The 22,689-nt window shown below is 37.6% G+C and overlaps 1 protein-coding gene across 2 annotated transcripts in view; it reads right to left on the bottom strand.

Annotated features, from left to right (window-relative positions):
• Positions 1-2,313: 2,313 nt before the first annotated feature.
• Positions 2,314-22,689, bottom strand: part of Map3k2 (mitogen-activated protein kinase kinase kinase 2) — a 63,544-nt gene continuing 43,168 nt past the window's right edge. For both annotated transcript variants that reach the window (XM_008830648.3, XM_008830649.3), the window contains 5 exons: positions 18,952-19,100; positions 17,864-17,995; positions 15,957-16,086; positions 12,990-13,167; positions 2,314-11,303 (listed from right to left, as the gene is read on the bottom strand). In XM_008830648.3, the coding sequence (XP_008828870.1) occupies positions 11,078-11,303; positions 12,990-13,167; positions 15,957-16,086; positions 17,864-17,995; positions 18,952-19,100 (815 nt within the window). In that variant the 3' untranslated portion in view covers positions 2,314-11,077. The remainder of the gene's footprint in view (positions 11,304-12,989; positions 13,168-15,956; positions 16,087-17,863; positions 17,996-18,951; positions 19,101-22,689) is intronic.

Here is a 22,689-nt window from a genome sequence, read left to right as displayed (position 1 = left end):
ACATACAGGCAAAACACTCTTACACATAAAACATTTTTTAACAACAAAAAAAGCCATGAGTGGTGAAGCATGCCTTTAATCCCAGAACCTTGGAGGCAGAAACAGGCAGATGTCATGAGATTAAGCCAGCCTGGTCTACATAGCAAGTTCCAGGCCAGCTGTGGCTACAGGGAGATCCTGTCTCAAAAAACAAAAACAAAAAATAAAAAAAAACAGAAAGTAAAGTGGGGTGGGGGAGATGGCTCAATGGATAAAGCACTTGCTACACAAGCATGAGGACCAGAGTTTGGATCCCCAGCACCCATGCAAAAGCCAGGTGGGCTTGGCCCAGTGCTCATAATCCCAACATGCGAGACAGATGGGACCCTGGAGCAAGCTGGCTAGCTAAATCAGGGCACTCTGGGTTCAAGTGAGAGACCCTTTCAACACAGAGTAACCGAGGAAGACACCTGCACATATACACATGCAAACACACACACACACAAATGAGTGTTGGAGGAAAACACTTGACATCAACCTCTGGCTTCAGCAAATACACAAAAATAAACCATCATGGGAAGGTCAGTTGAATTTATGGACTTTTCCCTTTGGTTTATGCTGTTTCTGAGTCTCTTGGACAAGTTGTCCCATTTCTGACAAAAACTGGTTAGTGGCCATTTTCCTTGTCTGTCAGGAGCCTCTGCTGGGCATTCAGCTTTGTATTCTGTGGGCTAAGCAGGTTCTCTTACCCTCTGGAGACTTCCCAGATTGTACCCCCTGGCATAGCTGTTTCAGCTGCATGTGCAAGTGTGTGTGTGAGCATGTGTGTGTGTGTGGGGGGGTGTTGGGATATCTCCCATATTCAATGGGAATGTGGAAAGCAATCACAGCACTGTAATCAGTACTGCAGAGGACATGCCTCCATACTTTCAAAGTCTTCTGAATATTAATCACACTACTGGAGGGATGCAGCTGTAGCTATCAAGTGCATCCCTGTGCTTCAGAGTTCTTGGGCTCTAGAGCAGTGATCCACAGATAGGTGGCTCCACAATTGGATTCAACCAATGGCCTCAGCCTCAGAGCTATCAAACTCCTGGGTTATTTTCACTTGATCTATTCTCAGATCACCTAGGGCAGGGTTCTCTCTTCCTATTTGCTTCCCAGATCTAGCCAGCCTCCTTCCACCTGTACCCTTCAGTTTAGCAGTGTCTAGCCCTGCTGCTCTCTATAACTGCCTCTATGGGCCTTCCCTCATGCAAGGGCTGTGCTAGGCTCGGTATCTGTGGATATTCCTTGATCTCAAGACCTTGAGGTACCTCAGATTTTAGAAATGGATTCTCTCTCAAGATGGCACCTGGAGTCATACAGTGTGACAAAATGGGATTTCTCTCCTCCCTTTGATCTGTCCTCCAATGGGATCATTCTCACTAAAACTTGCAAGTGGATTTGAGGCTTAGGTAAGGGCTGAGTATGTCCTGAGGGTAGACTATCTAGCTTTCATTTGACTTGCCTTTTCTAAGTAGCTTCTGAATCCCATCTCTCCACCCCTACCCCCCATAGGGAACAGCACAAGTGAGGCTGTATCCAAGTATAGCTGCTTTGGCTCTTCCCCATTATCCCTTGTAGATTTGCAAAGCATTTCCTCTATTTCTCTCTTTAAAGTATTTTTTCTTATTCTGAATTACTTTCACTGGAAGTCTTGGATTTTTTTTATTAGTGTATGTGGTGTGTGTGTTTGTGTGTGTGTGTGCATGTGTGCCACTGCATATGTGATCAGAAGACAACTTAGTTCTCTCCACTGTTCTGGAGATCGAACTTAGGTTGACACACTTGTAATATCAAGCGTTTTACCCCCTAATCTGTCTCCTCAGCCCTCTAGGTTTTTATTTTTATTTGCTTTGATTTTATCCATGAGTGTTTTGCCTGCAAGTATGTAAGTACACATGTGTGTGCAATGTCCCTAGAGGCCCAGAAGAGGGCATCAGATCCCCTGGAACTACAGTTATGGATAGTAGTTAGCCACCATATGGGTGCTGGGAAGTGAACATGGGTCCTTTGTAAGAGCAGCCAGTGCTCTTAACCACTGAGCCATTTCTCCAGCCTCTCTGTGTTTGCTTTGAATCACCACTACCTTCAATGGACCATCATGTGCTCAAAGATCTACTAAAGAAAACTGCATGGAACATTACAGGTTTAGACACTGAGAAGATTCCACTTAGTTTCAGAGTTACTAAGTAATTCTGTGCTAGGTCTCCCAGAGAATAGTCAAGTCAGGCAAGAAGGGATATCTGTACACAAACACACCATGTTCAAGAACATATCTAAACAAACCAATCACAGTGGAAATAAATACCAGCTTTATTAACACTCAAAGTGCCATTCATTTATATTCATTCCATAGTCCAGGTTAGAGTGAGCCTCTGCATCACAATCTTTTCAAAAAATGAACATGGAAGAAAAAGTATGTTTCACTGTGCTAATTATCACAGGCCTTCATGCACAATAAATCTAAACAAAGATGTGTCAATGATATACAAACTGCCATACAAAGTCATTGATCACTAACAAAATATAAACATGGTTTATTTATATTAAAATTTTTAAAAAGCTATTTACCAGCAAAAAAAAATACATAGAAATTATAAAAGTCAGGAATTTACACATTTTTTTTTACAAGCACAATTTTGAATGAAACACAAATCCTAAATGTGCATGAAATGTAGCACATACCACACTGTTTCTGGCTTCTGGTAGGTTCTAATCACAAAGGTTCTCTTTAACATAATAAACTTAGTGATACTCAACTTCAACAGTGGACTTTATTCCTAATACAAATAATTTTACATGATACCACATATTAAAAACAAGGTTTTCATTAAATACAGTAACACTGTCAGATTGGAAACCAAACTTCCAACTCTTTTTCTGCCAGTTGCTTAAAACACATAGTACAATATAAACACACAGTGTACGTTTGGATATTCCTAACCCAATTGGCAGTCAATTATAAAGAATCACAATATGCCAATGTATTGTTTCTTAAACCCAGTCTGACCTTGCCAGATAAGGGAAAAACTAAAGTTTGAAAACTTTGGCAATAAAGGAAATATATTCAAAATTAAAGATAGGACAGGCCTAAAGCAAATGGAGATATAAAAAGCTTGACATCTCTCCAAGACAGTTTAGTTTCTCATAATAGCTCTGAGATGCCAAAGGTCATGTTAGTGGACAGTGTGTTTTGCTACTGCTTAAAACCTACCTCCCTCTTCAAAGCTTTTCCTTTAAGAGTATATTAACTGAGCTCTAAGTAAAATCTGTATCCAATTCTGGAAATACAAATGCATCTTGAATGGTTAAAAACAAAATTAAAAAAATAATTCTGATCAGCCAGCTGAAAATATATCCAATATAGTAAATAATCTCTCAGAAAGCTTTTATATATATTTAATTATCCTAACTAAATAGTACCCTTATAAAATAAGTTCATAAAAGTGTAGAAATGAAATGAAAATAAGAATTTACTGATATATACATGTGCCTACACACAAAGGACATTTTCACACAAATACACACACATTCCTTATACACACAGAATACTTTAAACTTAGTAACTGATTCAGAATACAGTATAAAATTAGGAAGCAACACTGAACTCCTGAGTTCTTCAACAAAGACAGAACCATAGACAGGTAACTTTGTAAAAGCAAGGCCCTTTAACTCAGTCATAGCAGTGCAGTAACTGAGGGCTACATCTGGAAAGAAGGTCAAACAGAGACACAGACAGTAGTTCAATGCACGCATTCATGATTCGCAGACACACAACAATTATTGGTCATATAAATCAGTGTACAAATTAAACATTTCCAAAAATGTGCAAAAAAGTCAACCTTGATAGGATTAAAACAAAAATCTTTGTACATAAACTGCCTAGTATTCAACTGAGATTAAAAACATTTACTGAGAGAAACTAATGTGTTAAATATAAAGAATTTAATGGCTACATTTTAAAATGCACATTAAGTCAAAGGGTAAACTTACAAATTGATAATCATAGTTTGCAAGTTCAAAGTTTATTTTCAAATTTATCCAAGTTTATTTTTATTTACAATGAGTAAAAACAACCACAAGAAATATACGAGATGTCAGACAGTAAAAGTATTTTTGGTATTAACTTTTTAAGGGTATTTCAAAATGCAGTATAGTAAATTTTAAAACCAACAGCAATAGAAGAAATGTAAACCTTTTACTTACTAAGTATTAAAACAACTGTTTGTCTTTAAGAAGTATTCTCATCCCTAGCCACTGGAGTTTTAATTGTAAAGGGTATATAGCACGGGTTTGGCCCACTTTCTTTCGCCAGTAAGACTTAACAGCTCCTACGTTTCCAACCAGTCTACTTTCCTTATTACAGGTGGTTGGGGGGAGTCTTTGGAAAAATGAGAACATGTCAAATCCATTCTGGAGTCTAAGTATCTAATAGAAACTTTAATATGTAATTACTTATCTCTCCCTTCTAAGTAATGCTAAAAATCACTAGTTACATATGTTTTTTTTAAAGTTTTAAAAAAGCATAAATAAGTGAACACAAAAGTGCTTTTCAGTATAGTCATAAACTTAACTCTCAACTGGCATTAAAAGATTAAAAAATCCTTAGCTAGAGACAAATTCTGCACATTTTAAAGAACTGAAGAGCAGACACTTCCTTATGTTCTAAATGTCTATGGCACAAAGCAGACATCAGTTCATAACCTACTTTTTTTCACAGCATTGCTGAAATGCCCCTCAAGTCAATCACAAGCTCATAAATATTAAGACACTAAGAAGAAAATACCAACTGAGGCATCAGATGTTAATGAATCTACATGCATCAGTGGTCAAGAGACATTAATAAGATTGGCACACATATAAGCTTAAGTCTGCGAATATGTACATAGCTCCACAAGAGTTGAATTCTGCATGTCTAGATGCCAACACTGAGCACCTGTCCTTTTTCTTGAAGGATACACTGGCACACAAATTCTACTAGTATCTCCTTTAGATTTATACACTATTAGCTTACACATAGCCAGATGTAACAGGAGTAATCATTTTGGCTGTGTGCAGGGAATATAAAAACTTTGGTTTAAAATGATTCTGGTAATACGGACTAAGATTCAAATAAGTCAGAATTCAAATAAGGCAGAGGGACTAAGAATATTTACTTATTTAATGCCTTTGCTCTTAGGAATAAAAATACCCCATGACTGTCAATTAAAATACACAAATACAAAAAGCATGAAGAATTATGAGAGATTGTATACTGGCAATGGATACAATTTATTCTTTTCTTTACTATAGCTATGACTCCTCCCTTGCCTTCCTGAAGTTCAGTCTTGACCACTCTCACTACCTCTGAAAAAAAGAAATGTCTAGGTTCCTCTGAGTGCTTATTATTACCTCCCACTCCGAAAGGTAAGAATGGAGAGAAGGATGGCCCTGGCACTTCCCACACCTGTCATGGTATACTGTCCAGACTGTGACAAAAGTCAAAGCAACATTAAATACGACTATGAAGTAGGAACAGTGGCTTCACAGCACACCTTCCCTAGCCAACCAAAAAGAGGTATAAGATTTCCTTTTGAATACTTGGTAAGCTAAGGAAGCTTGTTTAGATAATGTCTGGCAGAATTTCTATTCCAAAAAGTTCATGAAGAAATATCTAAGATCAATTACTTTCTATTTAAGAATTATATATAAGCTCATTATTACACACACAAACACACAAGTTGAATTTTAGTCTACTTTTAGCAACTAAGAGCTTGGCAATTTACAATAAATACCTGTATTAAGCCATCACTTGCACTAGCTACTTACGGAACATGTACTGTTGCGCCTACTCTATGATGGCTGCTCTCACCCCATGAGTAGCTCAAACATTTTTCAGTCGTTCTACCCAGAACAGAGATAGATCTAACTGAATAACCACAACTTTCCTCCCTTCCTTCCTATCCCTGCCCTGACTCCAAACCTCTCCCCCACTACACACACACACACACACACACACACACACACACACACACACACACTCACTCACTCACTCACTCACTCACTCACTGAAGAGTAAGCTAGAGTATTAGTCAAAATGTTAAACACTATGGGTTAGAATGAGTTCTTGCTGGATTTCTTGCTCAGTGCCCTAAGTCTCACTGCCTCAACATTTCCAAATCATTTAAAGGAGTTCTTTAGGGCAAAACCAACCACCATAGTTCTGCTATAAATATCACAACTGAACCATGACACACAAAGAACTCAGACAGTGCCAATGTGATTGAAATATCAAGTAATTAAACCAAAAAAAAAAAAAAAACAATTACTATGTCTTTTAGAATGAGAATACCTTCCTATGCTTATTTTAAGAATTCATGTCTAGTAGAGATTGCAGTCAGATAAATGCTGTTTCTCTCCTAACATTTTTTTTTTTTTAAAGAGGAGGTAGAAAGGGTAGGAGGAGGAAATAAGCATTAAGAAATGCATAGGGGCCAACACACAGTCTAAGGCCAAAAGAACTCTTGAGGCCTAGTGATTTTGGAAAATTTATCATTTTGTTAGGCTAACTTGAATTGGAAATATAAAATAAAATTAAGGCATATAGAGAAAAAGGCACTACTAAAAATTAACAAATTGTTTTCCATTAATGTTTAACCAATGGTAAAAAAAATAAAATAGTAACACTACATCTAAAATCATCATCAAATTTAATGATAATACAATCTCAAAAAGTTGTTCTGATCTTAGTATAAAAAACACTTGACAAGAGGTCAACCTGTATTAAATATTTTCGGTATTTCCATACCTTAAACCAAATGAAAGTTTTTTTTCTTTTAAAAGAAGCACTTGGGGTTAGGGGGAACACCACAACACTGTTAAGGAATAAATGCTTCTTTTTCCTGGGCTTATCTTGGGGCTGTGCTGTGTAATGGGGGGGGGGGACTGAGAAGCCATCTGATCTGGCATGGGGGTGTCCCTCTTAATGTGCAGACATTCTTATACTAATCCTTCTTGTTGATGTTTTTGGAGTTTAAAAAACCCAGTACCCAAAACTGCTTTCTCATTATTTCACATTAAAAAAAAAAATCAGTATTTCAAATATCACAGCTAAATTTTCAGTTAGGGTATGCCATAAAATAACTGTCTGCACATGTTCTTCCTAGACTGTGACTTCCTGAAGAATGCTAATTTGTCACAATTATTGAATAAGCAAATGAAAAACATTGATTCAATTTTAAAGAAAATGGACAAAGCTAGATGTGGTGGCATGTACCTATTTTCCCAACAACTGAGAGGTGGAGGCAGGAGCACTTCAACTTCCAGGCCAGCCTGGAACACATAGTGAGAATCCTGAGTCCAAAAATACAAACTGAAATGAAAGAAGACAGAGATTTGTATATTTGACTGACTTTAGCTAAATTTATGTAAAGGTATTGGTTCCCAGACAACAAATGAAACCACTGGCATGAATGCCATGCATCAGGCTAGGTCATCCTGCCTACCTATTTTGGTTTGGTTTGATTTTCTTAGTGATTTCACATATCTTACAACTCTGTCTCATAAACAGTACAGATCACATCTGACCAATGTCAGAACTGAGTAGCAGAAAGCTATTCTAGAGTTGTACTTTTACGCTTTTTATGTAATTTCTATTGGGAATAAGGTAAAGACTCTCAAATCAACGTCAATTTAATGTTTTGAAATACAAGTTTTAATTTCTCTTATACTTCATCATGTGCAATAATATTCAGTTTTTCATATGTTATAGATGGGTAATTGAGCCTCTTAAAACTTTCTAAGGCAACAGTCTTAGATGTTTTTAAAATTAGAAACATTTTGTAAACAAGGAAAAGTGCTGAAAATTTTCAAGACACTCATTCTGAAAATTTCAAATTCTGCATAACACTAATAAATTTTAAAGAGTTACTAATCCATCAAAATTTCCATGATTATGATGATATTTTTCAACTCTTTTATTCAACCACTTTTGTTTCCAATACTTGGCCCAATCTGAAGTCATGGACTTTGTACCTCTCAAGGCCTAGATAGAAAGGTCTTTCCTGAAAACACATCTCAGACTGCTACAGTGAATCTTCTCCAGCACCAAAGTCTGCCACTGGCAAAGCAGGATACATTTTAAAGGCACAAAGTCAGCAGTCTGGCCATTTTCCAGCCCCAGAAAAGAAACATTACAGTACCCCAAAAATCAGCTGTGCATTAAAAAAAAAAATATGTTGACATTTTTAAAAGTTCAAACTTCATTTGTTAATTCATATCATTATTAGACAAAAAAATGGAGAATATTTTACTTCCTTTGATAATAGGTTTCCTTTCAAAATATTCTTTTGTACATTTACTATTGGTCTTCCATGTCCCCTACCCTACTTCAAGCTTTTGTGTTCTAGTACATTTTTTTTTAATATATGAACTTTTGCTGTGGTTTTTGGTACCTTCACGAAACTGGTCTAAAATAAATTCACATTATAGTCTATATATATAACTGCAAACTATTAGTCTATTTTTAAGTCTTTACATAAAGAACATTATTTTCCAATAGCTAATTGTATTTTTCTTATAAAGCAAAAGTATTCCACAGCAGTGTTAAAGTAGTAGTTGCTTTTCAGATGCCTTCATTTTCTATAGAATTCAGAAAGAGACTGAAAAAGCTAACAATTTGCTTTGAGTTTCCATCTCTGCAGATATCTCTCTGAAGCACATTTGTCTCTCTTCTGCACTGCTATTACTTGACAGATCAAAACTGAGCCAAAGAGAAAGCACAACCACACCAGAGACACAAGCAAAAGGAAAATGGTTGTGGTCCAGATACCATGATCTTGCTCAAGTAGAAAAGACGCCCTCACTCATAAAAGATAAAGAAATTATAATAGACTCACACTCTTGGGAATTAGGTTTCCAGCATAAGATTAGGCAGTTGATCTGCTAAGGCGAGAGGTACCTGATGCTTGCTCTTTGTAAAGGGCTTCCCTTGATTTTCAGTGTATGGGAGAAGTGTTAACTAATTTTGTGCTTTGACTCTCAGACTAGTGTAATTTCAATTATGATTATAGGGAATGTCAGGTAGGATCTTGACAGAATGAACCTAGATCTATATAACTTCAGAAACAAAGTACTTTAAAAATCCCTAAAAAAACATGTAACAAAAAGTAAGAATATCTTAATCCCTTATGATAAAAGGTATCACATTTAAGGTATCCCGGAAGACCATTATTTTCTAAACCTTTGAAAATAAAGTACTTAGCACTTATTTAATTTGCTGAAAAATTAGCAAGTGGCCAAATTACTGAAACCCTCATGTTTTTCAAGGCTCATAATTCTACTAGATACAGTGGAATCTTCCCCCGCTTAGCCTTTCCATTTATGATCTGGCTCTAAGTGGATACTTACATTGGAAATATCTGGCAGTGTTTTAACCTTCTTGCTGGTAGTAAACACTTTGTTTTCATATGCTTTTCTTGGCCCACAATGATGAGCTGACTTTAAGGAAAAAATATACAGAGATGCTAAATTCAAAAGGTTCAGTATACAAATTCATTGTTTCTAAAATGGAAGAGTCAGTGATTGGGCGAAATATGCAGCTGGTAAAGAACTGATTTGTTATCTGCTGTGTGTTGAGATCATCTGCTCCTGACTATCTGCTATCTATCCACTCTTATGAAACCCTCATTTACACTACATCTTTTCCCTCTGAAATTGCCTTTACTGCTTTGTGAATGACTGCTTTCAGCTTATAATCAGGACTGGCCGTTACATCAGGGTTTTTCAACCTAGGCACTTTTGACATCCGGGGCAGGATAATTCTTAGGGAGGGGGATCCTCATATACTATAGTCTATTTAGCAGCACCCCCAACTTCTACCCACTAGATGACAGTAGTATCTTTCCAGTCATGGCAACAAAGTGTCTCCAGGCATTGCCAAATGACAAGTGAAGTAAAATTAAAATTATCCACCCCCCTTTTACTGTTTTACCTGATGTTTGCTCTTCTGAGGTGCCTTTAGTTCAGTATTCTATGATCCCAAGAACACGGGTTTTATTTTATCAAATGACACTAGCTTTAAAACATGGAAATTTGATTCCTAAAGACTGTTACCTATGGGAAATCAGGAACAAGAAATAGGAAGATAGTATACACAATTTTTATTATTTCTTAATTCCCTTAATTTTGGGACTTTCCCCCTCAAGTAAAGAATGTTTAAAATACACTAAATAACACTTGGTTCTTTTTTCGCATTATTTCTACTTGCTGGCAAATATGGTCTCTTACTGCTCACACATTTAATGAGCAATCTTCTTTTGTCTTTTAGCTGAATTTACACACTGACTTCCTATATCTGCTTTCAAATACAAATAGCATTTTTTAAGCAGAAAACTATCCCTCAAGGTTTATAGATTCCAGTAACATGGACCTATTATAGTGTATTTTCTTATTATACTGCTTCAAATTAACAAACATACCTCTTACAGATTCTTCTATTTAAGATTCCTACTGAGCAAAAAAGCTTGGTAGACAAGAGGTCAGGATCTAAAGAATACAGATATAAGAAGGAACCTATATTCTTTAAGTTGAGTACCTACCCTAAACTCAAGTTTAGGGCTCAACCCTACAAATGAGGATCTATTTAAATACTATCACTAAAATCTACAAATTGTACATCATTTTCTTGTCCTTATCTTCCATGCCTTCCCATCACCAATATGTCAGTGATACAGGGAAAGACTACAATCTTTATATATTCCAAATGATTTGTTTGTACTAAAAAGAGTGACTATGTACTAAAGTGCTTTGTCTCTCTCAACCACGTAAGTACATTATAAAAATTAAAAAAAAAAAAAAGACGTCATTTCAAGTTCTTGTAAGGGAAAAAAGATTAAATATAAAAAATTTAGGTTACTATTATTATTAAACAAATTTAACCAAGAATCAAGAGAAATATTTCCCTCTTGTCTTTTTCTCCCCATCTCTCTTTTTTTATAAAAAAAGAAAAGTGCAGTCAGAGAGAAGGTGAACTTGCAGATGGAGCTGGTGGAGGCACAGGAGAGGCTGCTGGCTGCTAGTGATAATGCACAAACACGTGCCGTAAGAGCTCCTCGGCTGACGGTCTCAGCTTGGCCTCTACAAAAATCCGTTTGAGGAAGTCTCGAGTATAGTCTGAGACATGAGGTGGCAGCTTTGGGTTTGTTGGCTGAGTGGCAATCTTAAAGATGGCAGCCATTGCTTCAAATTCAGCCCAAGGTGGCTTTTCAGTTAGCATTTCTACCACAGTACATGCTACACTCCTAAAAAAGAAATAATAAGAAGCATTACTTAACAAATAACATCAGGAAGAAAGCTGATTAGTCAGAAATATGAGAAACTTGGGTTAAGTCCACAGACACTTCAATAATGCTTATTTCAAATACAAAGTTTCATTCATAGAACTGCAGTTCAAATATGAAAATAAATGAAAGGCTGAGGATGCAGGTCAGTGGTAAAACACTTATCTAGTCTGCGCAAGGGCCCAGGGTTCCACACCCAGGACCAATCAGTGAAAATATACCATAATTTAACTATTACCACAAATATATGGTAGGCAAAGAATAATATTATTCTTGTATTAGATTATTTTCTAACCTAATAGTTTTTGTCTCTGTCTTACAAAGAATATAAACATAAACTGCTCACTCAAGTACCTAAAACGAACTTCCACTAATTTTTTTTATCTGACTGAAAGTGGGAAATGGCTATTTTATGTTCTAACTTAAAATTATTACAATCTGTTAATTAAACTTTAAGACACTGACAACTAAACACAAAGACCCTGCCACAACAGGGCTCTTACAGAGGTACAGGCACCAGCACAATTTCTTTTCCTCACCTGGAAGACTTGCAGATACCTTAACTCATCCAGAATCCAACAATGTTTATCCTAAGCATATTATGAAAACATCACATATGCCGACATGACATCACCAGTACAGCAGCAGTTCTTATTGCTACCAAGTAAGTATCAATTTATCATAAATACAGTATTTGAGGTTCAATATATTTGTTAAATCTGATGTTGTAATCCAAACATAGTTGAGCTACTGTTCTTCAAAACACATACACAGAAATTAAATGATGACCCATTTAGAACTGTACTGTTTCACTGCCAAGGTTTTACGAATTTAAGTGAATTTCCCTGTACAATATAAAATTTCTGGAGTCTAACATGTCCCAGTCTGTGGTGGTGGTAGTGGTGGTGTGTATGTGTGTTAGGGACGGGTAGTTGTGGACAGGAGGGATAAATTAATTTCCTCAGGTGATCTCATAATCCACTTGCACCCCAATCATTGTCTGCAGCATCAACTGTCTCATGCATTTAACTAGTATTATCTTTTCAAATGTGTGTGTGTGTGTGTGTGTGTGTGTGTGTGTGTGTGTATAAAACTTTGGTTGAAAAAAACAAATTCCCTTTTTTAAACATTTTGTTATTTTTATTTTATATGTATAAGTGTTATGGCTGCATGTATGTAAGTGCACCCATGTTGGGCAATGCTCACGGAGGAGAGAAGAGGCTGTCAGATCCCCTGAAAGTGGAGTTACGGACAGCTGTTAGCTGCCATGTGGGTGCTGGGATTCGAACCCGGATCTTGTGCAAGAATAGTCAGTGTTCTTAACCACTGAACCATCTCTCCTGCCCTGATTCCCTTTTTTAAAAAAGAAGACACTAATGACTTTTAAGTTATTCGGGGAAATAAGAGCTTTCTAATGTTAAAGTTTGCTTAAGACAAAACTTCCTCCTAAAGAAGGGAAGATAGGCTCAAAGACTCAAATATTTAGTCAACTTAGGCTTAACAAGACATAATCAAGATGGCATTAATCCTTATAATTCATGTATCTTGTTTCAAAAGCACAAAAGATAATTTAAAACTAGCGATTTTAACTATGGTTAGAACTTCTAAGAAGGTAAATTTTCAGGCAAATCTGACATCCAAACCTACCAGATATCTGCTTTTCTGCCATAGCCTTCTCCACTAATGACTTCAGGACTCATCCAGTATGGTGTGCCTGTGGCTGACTTCATTCCTGTGCCTGACAGACAGATGGTCTGAAGCCGCTTGCTGGCACCAAAATCTCCTAGTTTGACATTGCCTGTTGAATCCCGTAAGATATTTGCTCCTAAAAATGAGAAATAGCCTTATTTTAATGATTCTACTGGCATTCTAGAATAGAGTATAAAAGACAAGTGGCAGGGATTTACTTCATAGATTCTGTTACTTTGTGTTCTCTCCCAGCAGGGCCTGGCATGCCACCAGTCACAGAAAATTCCATTTACCTTTCATTAAGGATTTGCTGTGAACATTACTCAGCTGGGTACACTTCAGGACTTAATTGGGTTAGACTACTGTAAAGGATGGATGAGGGCAGGTAAGGAGAAGAGAAAGGGAAAAGGGGTAAGAGTGAAACTTGGTAATGCACCAAGAAAGGCTCTTGGCTCCACTTCTTTGCCATAAAACAAAAAGTCCATGGCTGAGGATTATTTCATGGATAAGCCAGTTTCTCCTCAGGAAGTTCCAGAAGGACATTAATCATCAAAAATTCTAGCATCTAGTCCTCTCCCAATATTACTTAAGCATTAGTTACCCTGAATCTTAAGGTGTGGCTTTTCTGTTGTTGTTTTGTTATGTTTTTAAGTCAAGACCTTCTTACATAGTCCAGGCTGATCTCAAACTTGAGATCCTCCTGGCTCAGCCAGCACCATGCCCTAACTCTTTTTTTAAAAATCATTTCTATAAAAGAGGGTCAAGAGTGGAAAAGTCTGGACTACAGGCCATAGAGAATAAAGAATCTCCATCCTCACCTTGAGTTTTATTTTCCCAGCAAATCCCCAGCTTCACTCTAGCCTTGTGGTACACCTGGTACACTTCCTTACATGCAAGCAAAACACTCCTACATATAATTTCTTTTTAATTTTTAAAGGGTTTTTATCACACCTAAGAAGATAATTTATTAATATTATCAAACATTATATGTGTTCACGTTTCTCAACAAAAAATAACCAATCCAAATAAGATCCATACATGGAGACTCACTGATACATTATGTTTTAAAGTCTTTCCTAATCTAAGTCTCTCAAGTCTTACACATACTCCCCCTTTTGCTATTTGTAAAGGAACTGCTGCTTGCCTATAGTTTTCTCATGGTTTAGATTTTGTTAACTGCATCACAACAAACTAATCTTCTTATCTGTTATTCATATATATATGCCAAACTATTGTGCATACATTACATGTGTCCTAGTTGTGCTTGGTGGCACACATCTGTAATCCCAGCACTAAGGAGCCTGAGGCAGAAGAATAATTTGTTCCAGGTCAGCCTGAGTAACACAGCAAGACCCTATCTCAAAAAAATGTGCCCTAGCTGGGCATGGTAGCTCATACCTATAATCTCAGAAACCAGGAAGCCAAGGCGGGAGGACTGTGGGTTTGAAACCAGCGTGGTTAACAGTGAGACACTGCTTCAAATAAATGAAAAAAAAAAATTCAAGCGCTGGGGAGATGGCTCAATGGTGGGTAAAGATGCTTGCTTTGCAAGCATGAGGATCTGTGTTCAGATCCCCAGCACCTACATAAAAGCCATGTGTGGCTACATACACCTGTAACCCCAGAGCTTGAGGAGAGGGTGGAGACAGAAGGATATGGCTAGTACTCCCTGGCTGGCCAGTCTACTGAAAATGGTGAGCTGTGGGTTCAGTTAGACCCTGTCTCAGGAGAATAAGGTAGACAGCAATAGAGTAGAACACTCACTGGCCTCCTCTGGCTTCTGTGTGCATGTGTACAGGCATGTGCACCCTCATACACACACACACACACACACACACACACACACACAGGCATGCATACACAAACACACATACTAAAATCATTAGAAAAACGACAGGTGTCCTTTCATTCACTATTTGGTCTTCAACATTATAGTTCCTCAAAGGTGGGGAAAAAGACAGTATAGAAGAATAAACTTTAGAAGTAGTAAGTTAATTTCCTAGTCATAATTATCAGCTCACAAGTTTCATTATGAACCCACAGGTTTGAAGTTATACCAAATCAATTATCCTTCCCTTTCATGCCCCTCCATTTGACCAAGGTGGTTCATCAACTTGTAAGAGCTCCAAGGAAGATCAAAGAGTAATATATTATACAAGCACATCTCTACCACTCACTTGCTTCATGTATTCTGTAACTGAAGGCCCTGAAAAGGGTAAGCCTCCGCTAGTTGGTCTTGGGATCTTTCCTTCCCTCCTCTTTATTCTTTTCCTAAATAATGACATTTATTCCCATAACTTTAAATACAATTTTAAAATAAAGAAGGTCATCACTTTAGCTAACTTTTGAGTGCTAAACACCAGGCACTGTTTTAAGCATAATACATGCATTAACAAATTTAATCCTTTCAAGAATCTCTATAAATTGGATATTATTATGACTCTCAGTTAAGAATAAGGAGCTGAGAGAACAGTGGGTGTATCAGTGGTAGAGACCTTGCATAGTATGTGCAATTCTCTGGGTTCCTTCTCCAGAACTGGAGGCTGGGGGTGGGGGAGAAGAACAAGAAGCAAAGGTACTGAAACATTAACATGTCCAAGGTTGCAGTCAAAGCAAATGTAGCCAAAATTTGAATGCAACTGTCTAGTATCAGAGCTCACTATTCTACTGTGTCTGCAATATGCATCCAAGCATGTTCTCACTACTTTATAGTGTTCTGAATGATACAGATTTTGTGACTCTTCAAAGTAAAGCTATTCATTTGTGGAAGTCTGAGTCCATGAGAAAGCTGGAGAACTGTTTATCTGTGGTACTTTATAGGTGGATGCATTAAGTTAAAGGTTCCATGTCTTGATCACATCATCTGTTTCATTCACATTCATAAGGAACTGTGTACTTAAGAGAAAACAGTATCTCGTGACTTACCTTTGATATCTCTATGGACAATCATATTACTGTGCAAATAATGGACCCCCTCCAGAATCTGACGGGTGTATTTCCTAGTCACATTCTCAGTAAGAGCTCCATATGCTTTTAGTTGGTCCTTAATTGAACCCTGGGATAAAAGAAAACAACTAAATCTGCAGCTTGAAATAGAAACTTGCTTTTAAATCTTTATTTTTAAGTGACTCCTAATTCACGAGGAAGCTATAGGCAGACAGCAGGAATTTTCAGGAAAGGGCACTAATATAGGTCCTTCTTTTTTCATCACAAGTATGGTAGTTTGAGTGAAAATTCCCCCAAGTATTTGAACACTTGACCTCAGTTGGTGGTACTGTTGGTGGGAGGTTTAGGAGGTGAGGCCTTGATAGAGGAAGCATCTAACTGGAGGTAGGCTTTTAGAGTTGGCTTTTCTGATTTTGATTTGTTTTGAGACAGGGTCTCACTGTGTAGCCTTGGCTGGCCTGATACTTGCTATGTAGACAGGCTTTCCTTGAACTCACAGAGATCCACCTGCCTCTGCCTCCCAAGCTCTGGGATTAAAGGTGTGGACCACTACACCCGGCCTAGCTGTGAAGAGTTTATAGCCTCAGACCCATTTCTAGCTTTGCTCACTCTTCTACCTGAGTGTTTCAAGATGTAATCTCTTAGTTTTCTGTTCTGGCTACCTCCAGTAGGCAACAGCTACAGTGGAATAACCAGAAATTTTAAGTCTCCTCATAGCGTAAAACATCAGTTACAAAACTTCATCTATGATGTAGCAGATCAAAAAGTCTGAACTGGAATCTAAATTTAAAGTTTAGCACTAACTTTATAGGAATTTACAGAAAATAAAGGGTTAAAGCAACTACTTAAATAAAACACATGAGGATTCAAGTAGAGATATTTATTTGGCTTGGTGGCGCATAGCTTTAATCCCAGCACTCTGAAGGCAGAGACAGGCATATCTCTGTGAGGGACATTTAGCAATTACAAGTGATTATGATCTTTGGGCTAGAACCAGATGATCTGCATGAAACAACTATAATGGACATTTTTATGGCATTTAGAGAAATATGATGAAAGATCACTACGAGGTCTACAATCTACTTTACAGTACTTTAGCATTAATGAGTCTAAAAATACATCAGGCTGGGCATGGTGGTACATGCCTTAATCCCAGCACTTGGGGGGCAGAGGTAAGCGGATCTCTGTGAGTTCGAGGCCAGACTGGTCTACATAGCAAGTTCGAGGCCAGCTGGGGCTACAGGGAGACCCTGTCTCAAAAAGACAAAGAAAGAAAGTCAGATGAACAAGACAGGAAAAGTATTATTCATCTCTAATTTAAAATCTCTTCAAACCTATCCATAACTAGGATTCATACCTATAACCAACATTTTTAAAAATTTTATGTGTATGAGTATATGGTCTGCATGTATGTCTAAGTGTATCCGTGTTGTGCAGTGCACACAGAGGTCAAAAGGCAGCACTGGCTACCCAACTGGAGTTATGGATGGTTGTTAGCTGCCATTTGGGTGCTGGAGACCAAACCCAGGTCCTCTGCAAGAGCAACCAGTGCTCTTAACCACTGAGCCATCTCTCTAGCCCCCTCTAATCAAAGTTTTGTTTTTTGTTTTTCTTCCTTCAACCTACTTTTTAAAAAAAATTTTATTTTATGTGTATGAGTGTATTGCCTGCATGTGTGTAAGTGCACCTGTGTCATGGACTGCCCTGTGGCGGTCAGGGGAGGGTATCAGATACCCTGGAACTGGAATTATGGACAATTGTTACCAGCCATGTGGGTGCTGGGATTCAAACCTGGGTCATCTGCAAGAGCAGCCAGTGCTCTCTCCAGCCCCCTTCAACTTAGTTTTAAAAATACTGTCTCTTTTCAAAAAGATATATGAACTTACCCCTGGCATATATTCCATAAAGATGGAAAGTGTTTTTTCCTGGGGATCCCTCAAACAGCCATAATACTGAACAATTCGTTCATGCAGCAAGTTTTTCAATAACTGAATTTCACACTCAAGTGCATTTACTTCCTGAAAGAGAAGTTGGCGCTGTTTTTTAAGAAAATAATTTATTACATTTATTTGTGTACATTTATGTGTATACACATGTTGCCACAGAGCATATGTGGAGGTCAGAAGACAACTTGCAAGAGCATTCTCTCCTTCCACCATATGGATCCCAGGGATTGATCTCAGGTTGTCATGTTTGACAGCAAACACTTCTACCTGCTAAGACATCTTGTTGGCCTGGGTTAGTTAAGTCTTTATAACATCACAGTAAAAACTAAATATTCTCACTTCTTAGACTATCAAGGTGATTTCATTCTGAAATGTTTACTTCTCAAAGTCTCTAAGTAGTAATTTTTTCTATGTGAATGAGTGTTATGCCTGCATGTGTGTAAGTGCACCCATGTTGTGCAGTGCCCAAGGAGGACAGAAGGAACTGGAGTTACGGACAGTTGTTAGTCACTATGTGGGTGCTGGGACTTGAACCTGGGTCTTTTCCAAGAACAGCCAGTGCTCTTAACTGCTGAGCCATCTCCCCAGTCCCACCAGCCATGTTTTTTTAGCAGACCCAGATGGTATACTAAAGTAGCACCAAGCCAACTAGGAATGCACTAAAAAAGGATTATCTGCTGTAGAGAATAGATAGGCATAGCTAATCATTTAGTTGTTCTCAAGTAAGAAAGAATCCCAAAATTTTATGTTGCTATACTACATTTTTAAATATTTTACATTTTATATTATTTTGTGTATTTATGTGCACGTGCAGGTACATACCATAGCACACACAGAGGTCAGAGGATAATGTATAGAAGTCAGTTCTCTCCTTCTACCATGTGGGTTCTATGCCTTGAACTCAGGTCTCTAGGCTTGTCAGCAAGAGTCCTTGCCCACTAAGCCATCTCCCAGCCCTACTTTTTTTTTTAAAGTAAAAATGTTTCTTATGATGTGGCCTAATAGTTTGTGTGTGTGGTGGCTTTTACCTTGCTGGTCTCCGGGCTATCAGGGTCAAAATGGACTTGTTTAACGGCCAGTTCTCTTCCGGTATCAACATCATAACAGAGGTAGACCCTACCGAAAGCTCCTTGGCCAAGTAGTTTGCCCAATCTCCAGTTGGTTGGAGCTCGAGGTGCTGGAAAAGAACATGTTCTTAAGCTGAAATTGTTGGATGGTACATGAACCATTAAGAACTAAATGAGCATGCTGTGCACTGATATCCCTAATTGTACATTCTAATAATAAGTGAAAAATATGACCATCCAAACTTTTATGATGGTTTCCATTTATCAAAAATTTTCTCATTCTAAGAATTCTAAATTCAAAGTTTATATCCCCATGACTCATTTTTCCCTGATGAGATTTTCTTCTCCCAACTACAAATGTGACAGCATCTTTCATTTAAGATGCCACCAACTATATCTTCCAATTTTTACTTCCACAATATTTGTTAAGTAGTTTTTTTCAGTTCCATCCACAAGGCAGAAAGCTAGAAAGAGTATCATTTCCTATCTGAATAGGAGGAATGTAGGAAATTAATAAAACCAACTTTCAAAAAATGGTTTATTTTTTAGACAGGATCTCGAAATGTAGCTCTAGCTACCCTGCAACTTGCTGTGCACACCATGCTGGCTTCAAACTTGTGGCCCTCCTGTCTCCAAGTGTTGGAATTGCAGATGTAGACCACCATGCCCAGCCAAAATTCTAACCTTTATTGAATGTTTCTGAAAACAGACTGCAGGGTCTAAAATCTAAGGAAAAAGGATTTACTACAAGGACAGCTGAGAAACAAGAGATGGTAGAGCATAAAGAAAGACCCATTTGGATAGGTAAGGAAAGCTAAGCTCCCCTGCAAACAATTGTTGGCTGCTATAACAGCACTGAACCCTGGGAAGGACAAGATACACATGAGTCATACTTGCCCAACATCTTTCTGTGGACCTCCTACCTGCACTCACAGGAGCCAGAGATCATAAGGAGTCTCCCTTGGTGGTAAAGTTTAGAGAATGGAATGGGACTATGATAGGTAGAAAGCCACCCCTACTTTCCCCTAAAAATTAATAGCCTTAAACTGCTGAAAGAAGGGTAGCAAACCCTATTACCACTAAGGTAGAAGAATAGCAAAGGAAAATGGAAAAAAAACAAGTATCTTGAGGGATGAGGCCTGGAAACCTTCAGGAACCCTGACTGTTAGTTTTCCTCATCTGGGAAAAAGGGCAAGGTCAGTGATAAAGCCAATTTCTGAGAACTGAAGAAATGGAGCTTGCCCAAGACTGAAGCAAGGCAGCCTGCCCTTAGCCTAGGCTTTGAAAAGTAGTGGCAACCAACTGCTGAGGGATCGAAGTGAGGGCCCAAAGAGACCCACCCTCTCTGAGAAGCTCTTAAACAAAAAAAAGCTGAAATCTAAGGCTAGCTAGAGCAGTACCACAGAGAATCCCTTTAGAAAACCAGCTCAGAATAACTATAGAAGAATTTGAAGTCCACGGTGCAAAGGAACCACAGCAAACAAAATCCAAACCCAGCCAAATGGGGACTACAATGACTCAATCCTCCACAGTTACGAACTAGGCAAAAGAGTTGTACGTATGCCCAGGTATAAATTCTATTTACCTCATTCTCCATGACCTTATATATGTCTGGCACTCCATGTAAAATATAAGACAAATAAAATTACAAAAAAGTCAAAAGAGAAAGCAATCAATTTAACAAGATTTCAGATACTCAGATGGGAAATTTAAAATAAACGCTGATTAGTTAGTGAATGCAGTAGAATGCTGGCCTACCATGCACAAAGCCCTAGGTTTAATCCCTACCACCCCCTACCCCCAACACACACACCAAATAATAAAAATTTTGTAAAACTGTGGGGGCTGGAGAGATGGCTCAATGGTTTAAGAGTGTAAGACTGCTTGCTGTTCTGGGCACTGCATTCACGTGCACAAACCTACACTCAGAGACACAAACATATACATAATTAAAATCTTTTTTTTTAATCCTATGATTAACATATTTTAAAAGGCTCTGTTGGAAAAGGTAGAGAATACACATGAAAGATGCAAAGAGTCAAATGAAAATGATGGAAATGAAAAAAATTCCTTCACAAAGATCATGAAGGCCAGGTGTGGTTGGCCTTTAATCTCAGCACTTGGGAGGCAGAAGTAGGCAGATCTCTTTAAGTTGGAAGCCAGCTGGTCTATGCAGGAGTTCCAGGCCAGCTGAGGGTATAGGGAGACCCATCTTAAAAAAACAAAGCAAACAAACAAAAAAAAAAGTCATGAACAGATACACCCTATAATTTCAGCAGCTGGGAGGATCAAGATCATTCTTAGCTACATAACAAGTTTGAGACTATTGTCTGGAGTATAAAGCAAGATCCTGTCTCACAAAAGAGAAATTTCCCAAACTTGGGGCAGGATGGGGGGGATGGAAAGGACAAAATCAAACAGTATAAGTCACTGGAATCCCAAAAGAAAGAGAAAAAAGATAATAGGATAGGAGAAATACCTGAAGTGATAATGACTGGCAATTTTCTAAACACAAAGTATAGATAAACTGAGTATAACACACAAATATACCCAAATATTCAACAGTTGGAAACTAAAGAGAAAAATCTTAAAGCAGAGGTAGGAAAGAGCACGTTTTACTGAGGAATGAAGACAATTAAAAGTAGATTTCCAGCCAGGCATGGTTCTGCAACACCTTTAATCCTAGCACTCAGAAGGCAGAGGCAGGCAGATCTCTATGAGACCGAGGCCAGCCAGGTCTACATAGCAAGTGGCTACAAACAGACCTGTCTCAAAAAAGTAGATTTCCCTTACAGAAAGAATGTAAGCCAGAAGTCAATGGAGAAATAATTCTGAAGTGCTGAATTAAAAAAAAAAAATCTGTATGTATCTGATTATTACTAGTCATAATTGGTTGCACTTGGATCCTTGGCACCTGTGTATGTCTATAAAGTCATCGTGTAGATTTCAGTGGTATTGTTTATCACCTCTACTAAATAGCATGACGTAAATTTCCATGCTTCCTTCTCAAATATAATACATCTTTTAAAATTTGTTGATTTTTTTTCCATGTGTGTATATCACACAGAACATCCCAAACCATCTTATTCAACTATACACCCACTTCCCAGATGGCACCCTCCCATAGCCTCCCTCCCACGACTAGAGCCCTTATACTGATTAAGCCAACTTCTCAGTGTTAGTAGCAAAAACAATGAGTCTTTCTGTAAGGAACAATATATTCTAAAATGAAATGGAGATCTTTTTTAAAGGTTAAAAACTCATTCAATTTTATGTCTTACAGGGCTTATACTGAGTTCACTATTGTATAACTGTATTAACTCAACTGTGAACCTAGAAACTTACATACACTTGTGAAAGAGATGTACTCTTGCTCTAGAATGTGTCACTGAATATGTTAAAGCTGTAGTGAAATGCTTCTTCTAATCATGTAGTTATTAAAAAAATTTTTAATGCTTAAAAAAAATAATTCTTCAAAGCATAAAAATTTGCTCCTTAATAATTAGTAGATGTGAAAAACATTACCAATAAAATCTACCTGACAACTTTATATCCACACTCAGATGCCAAGGAGCTCAGAAAGTAACCGACTGTGACTAGTAATAATCAGATATATAGAGATTAGAAACGCATGTGCAAACATCTTAGTGTAAATTGCATTAAAAATGAATTTTTCTGTATGAAAATGTGTATTTTAAG

The sequence above is a fragment of the Nannospalax galili genome, unplaced genomic scaffold (genome assembly GCF_000622305.1).
Source record: "Nannospalax galili isolate Female #2095 unplaced genomic scaffold, S.galili_v1.0 scaffold1615, whole genome shotgun sequence".
Lineage (NCBI taxonomy): Eukaryota > Metazoa > Chordata > Mammalia > Rodentia > Spalacidae > Nannospalax > Nannospalax galili.
This window is presented reverse-complemented; position numbering and strand designations above follow the sequence as displayed.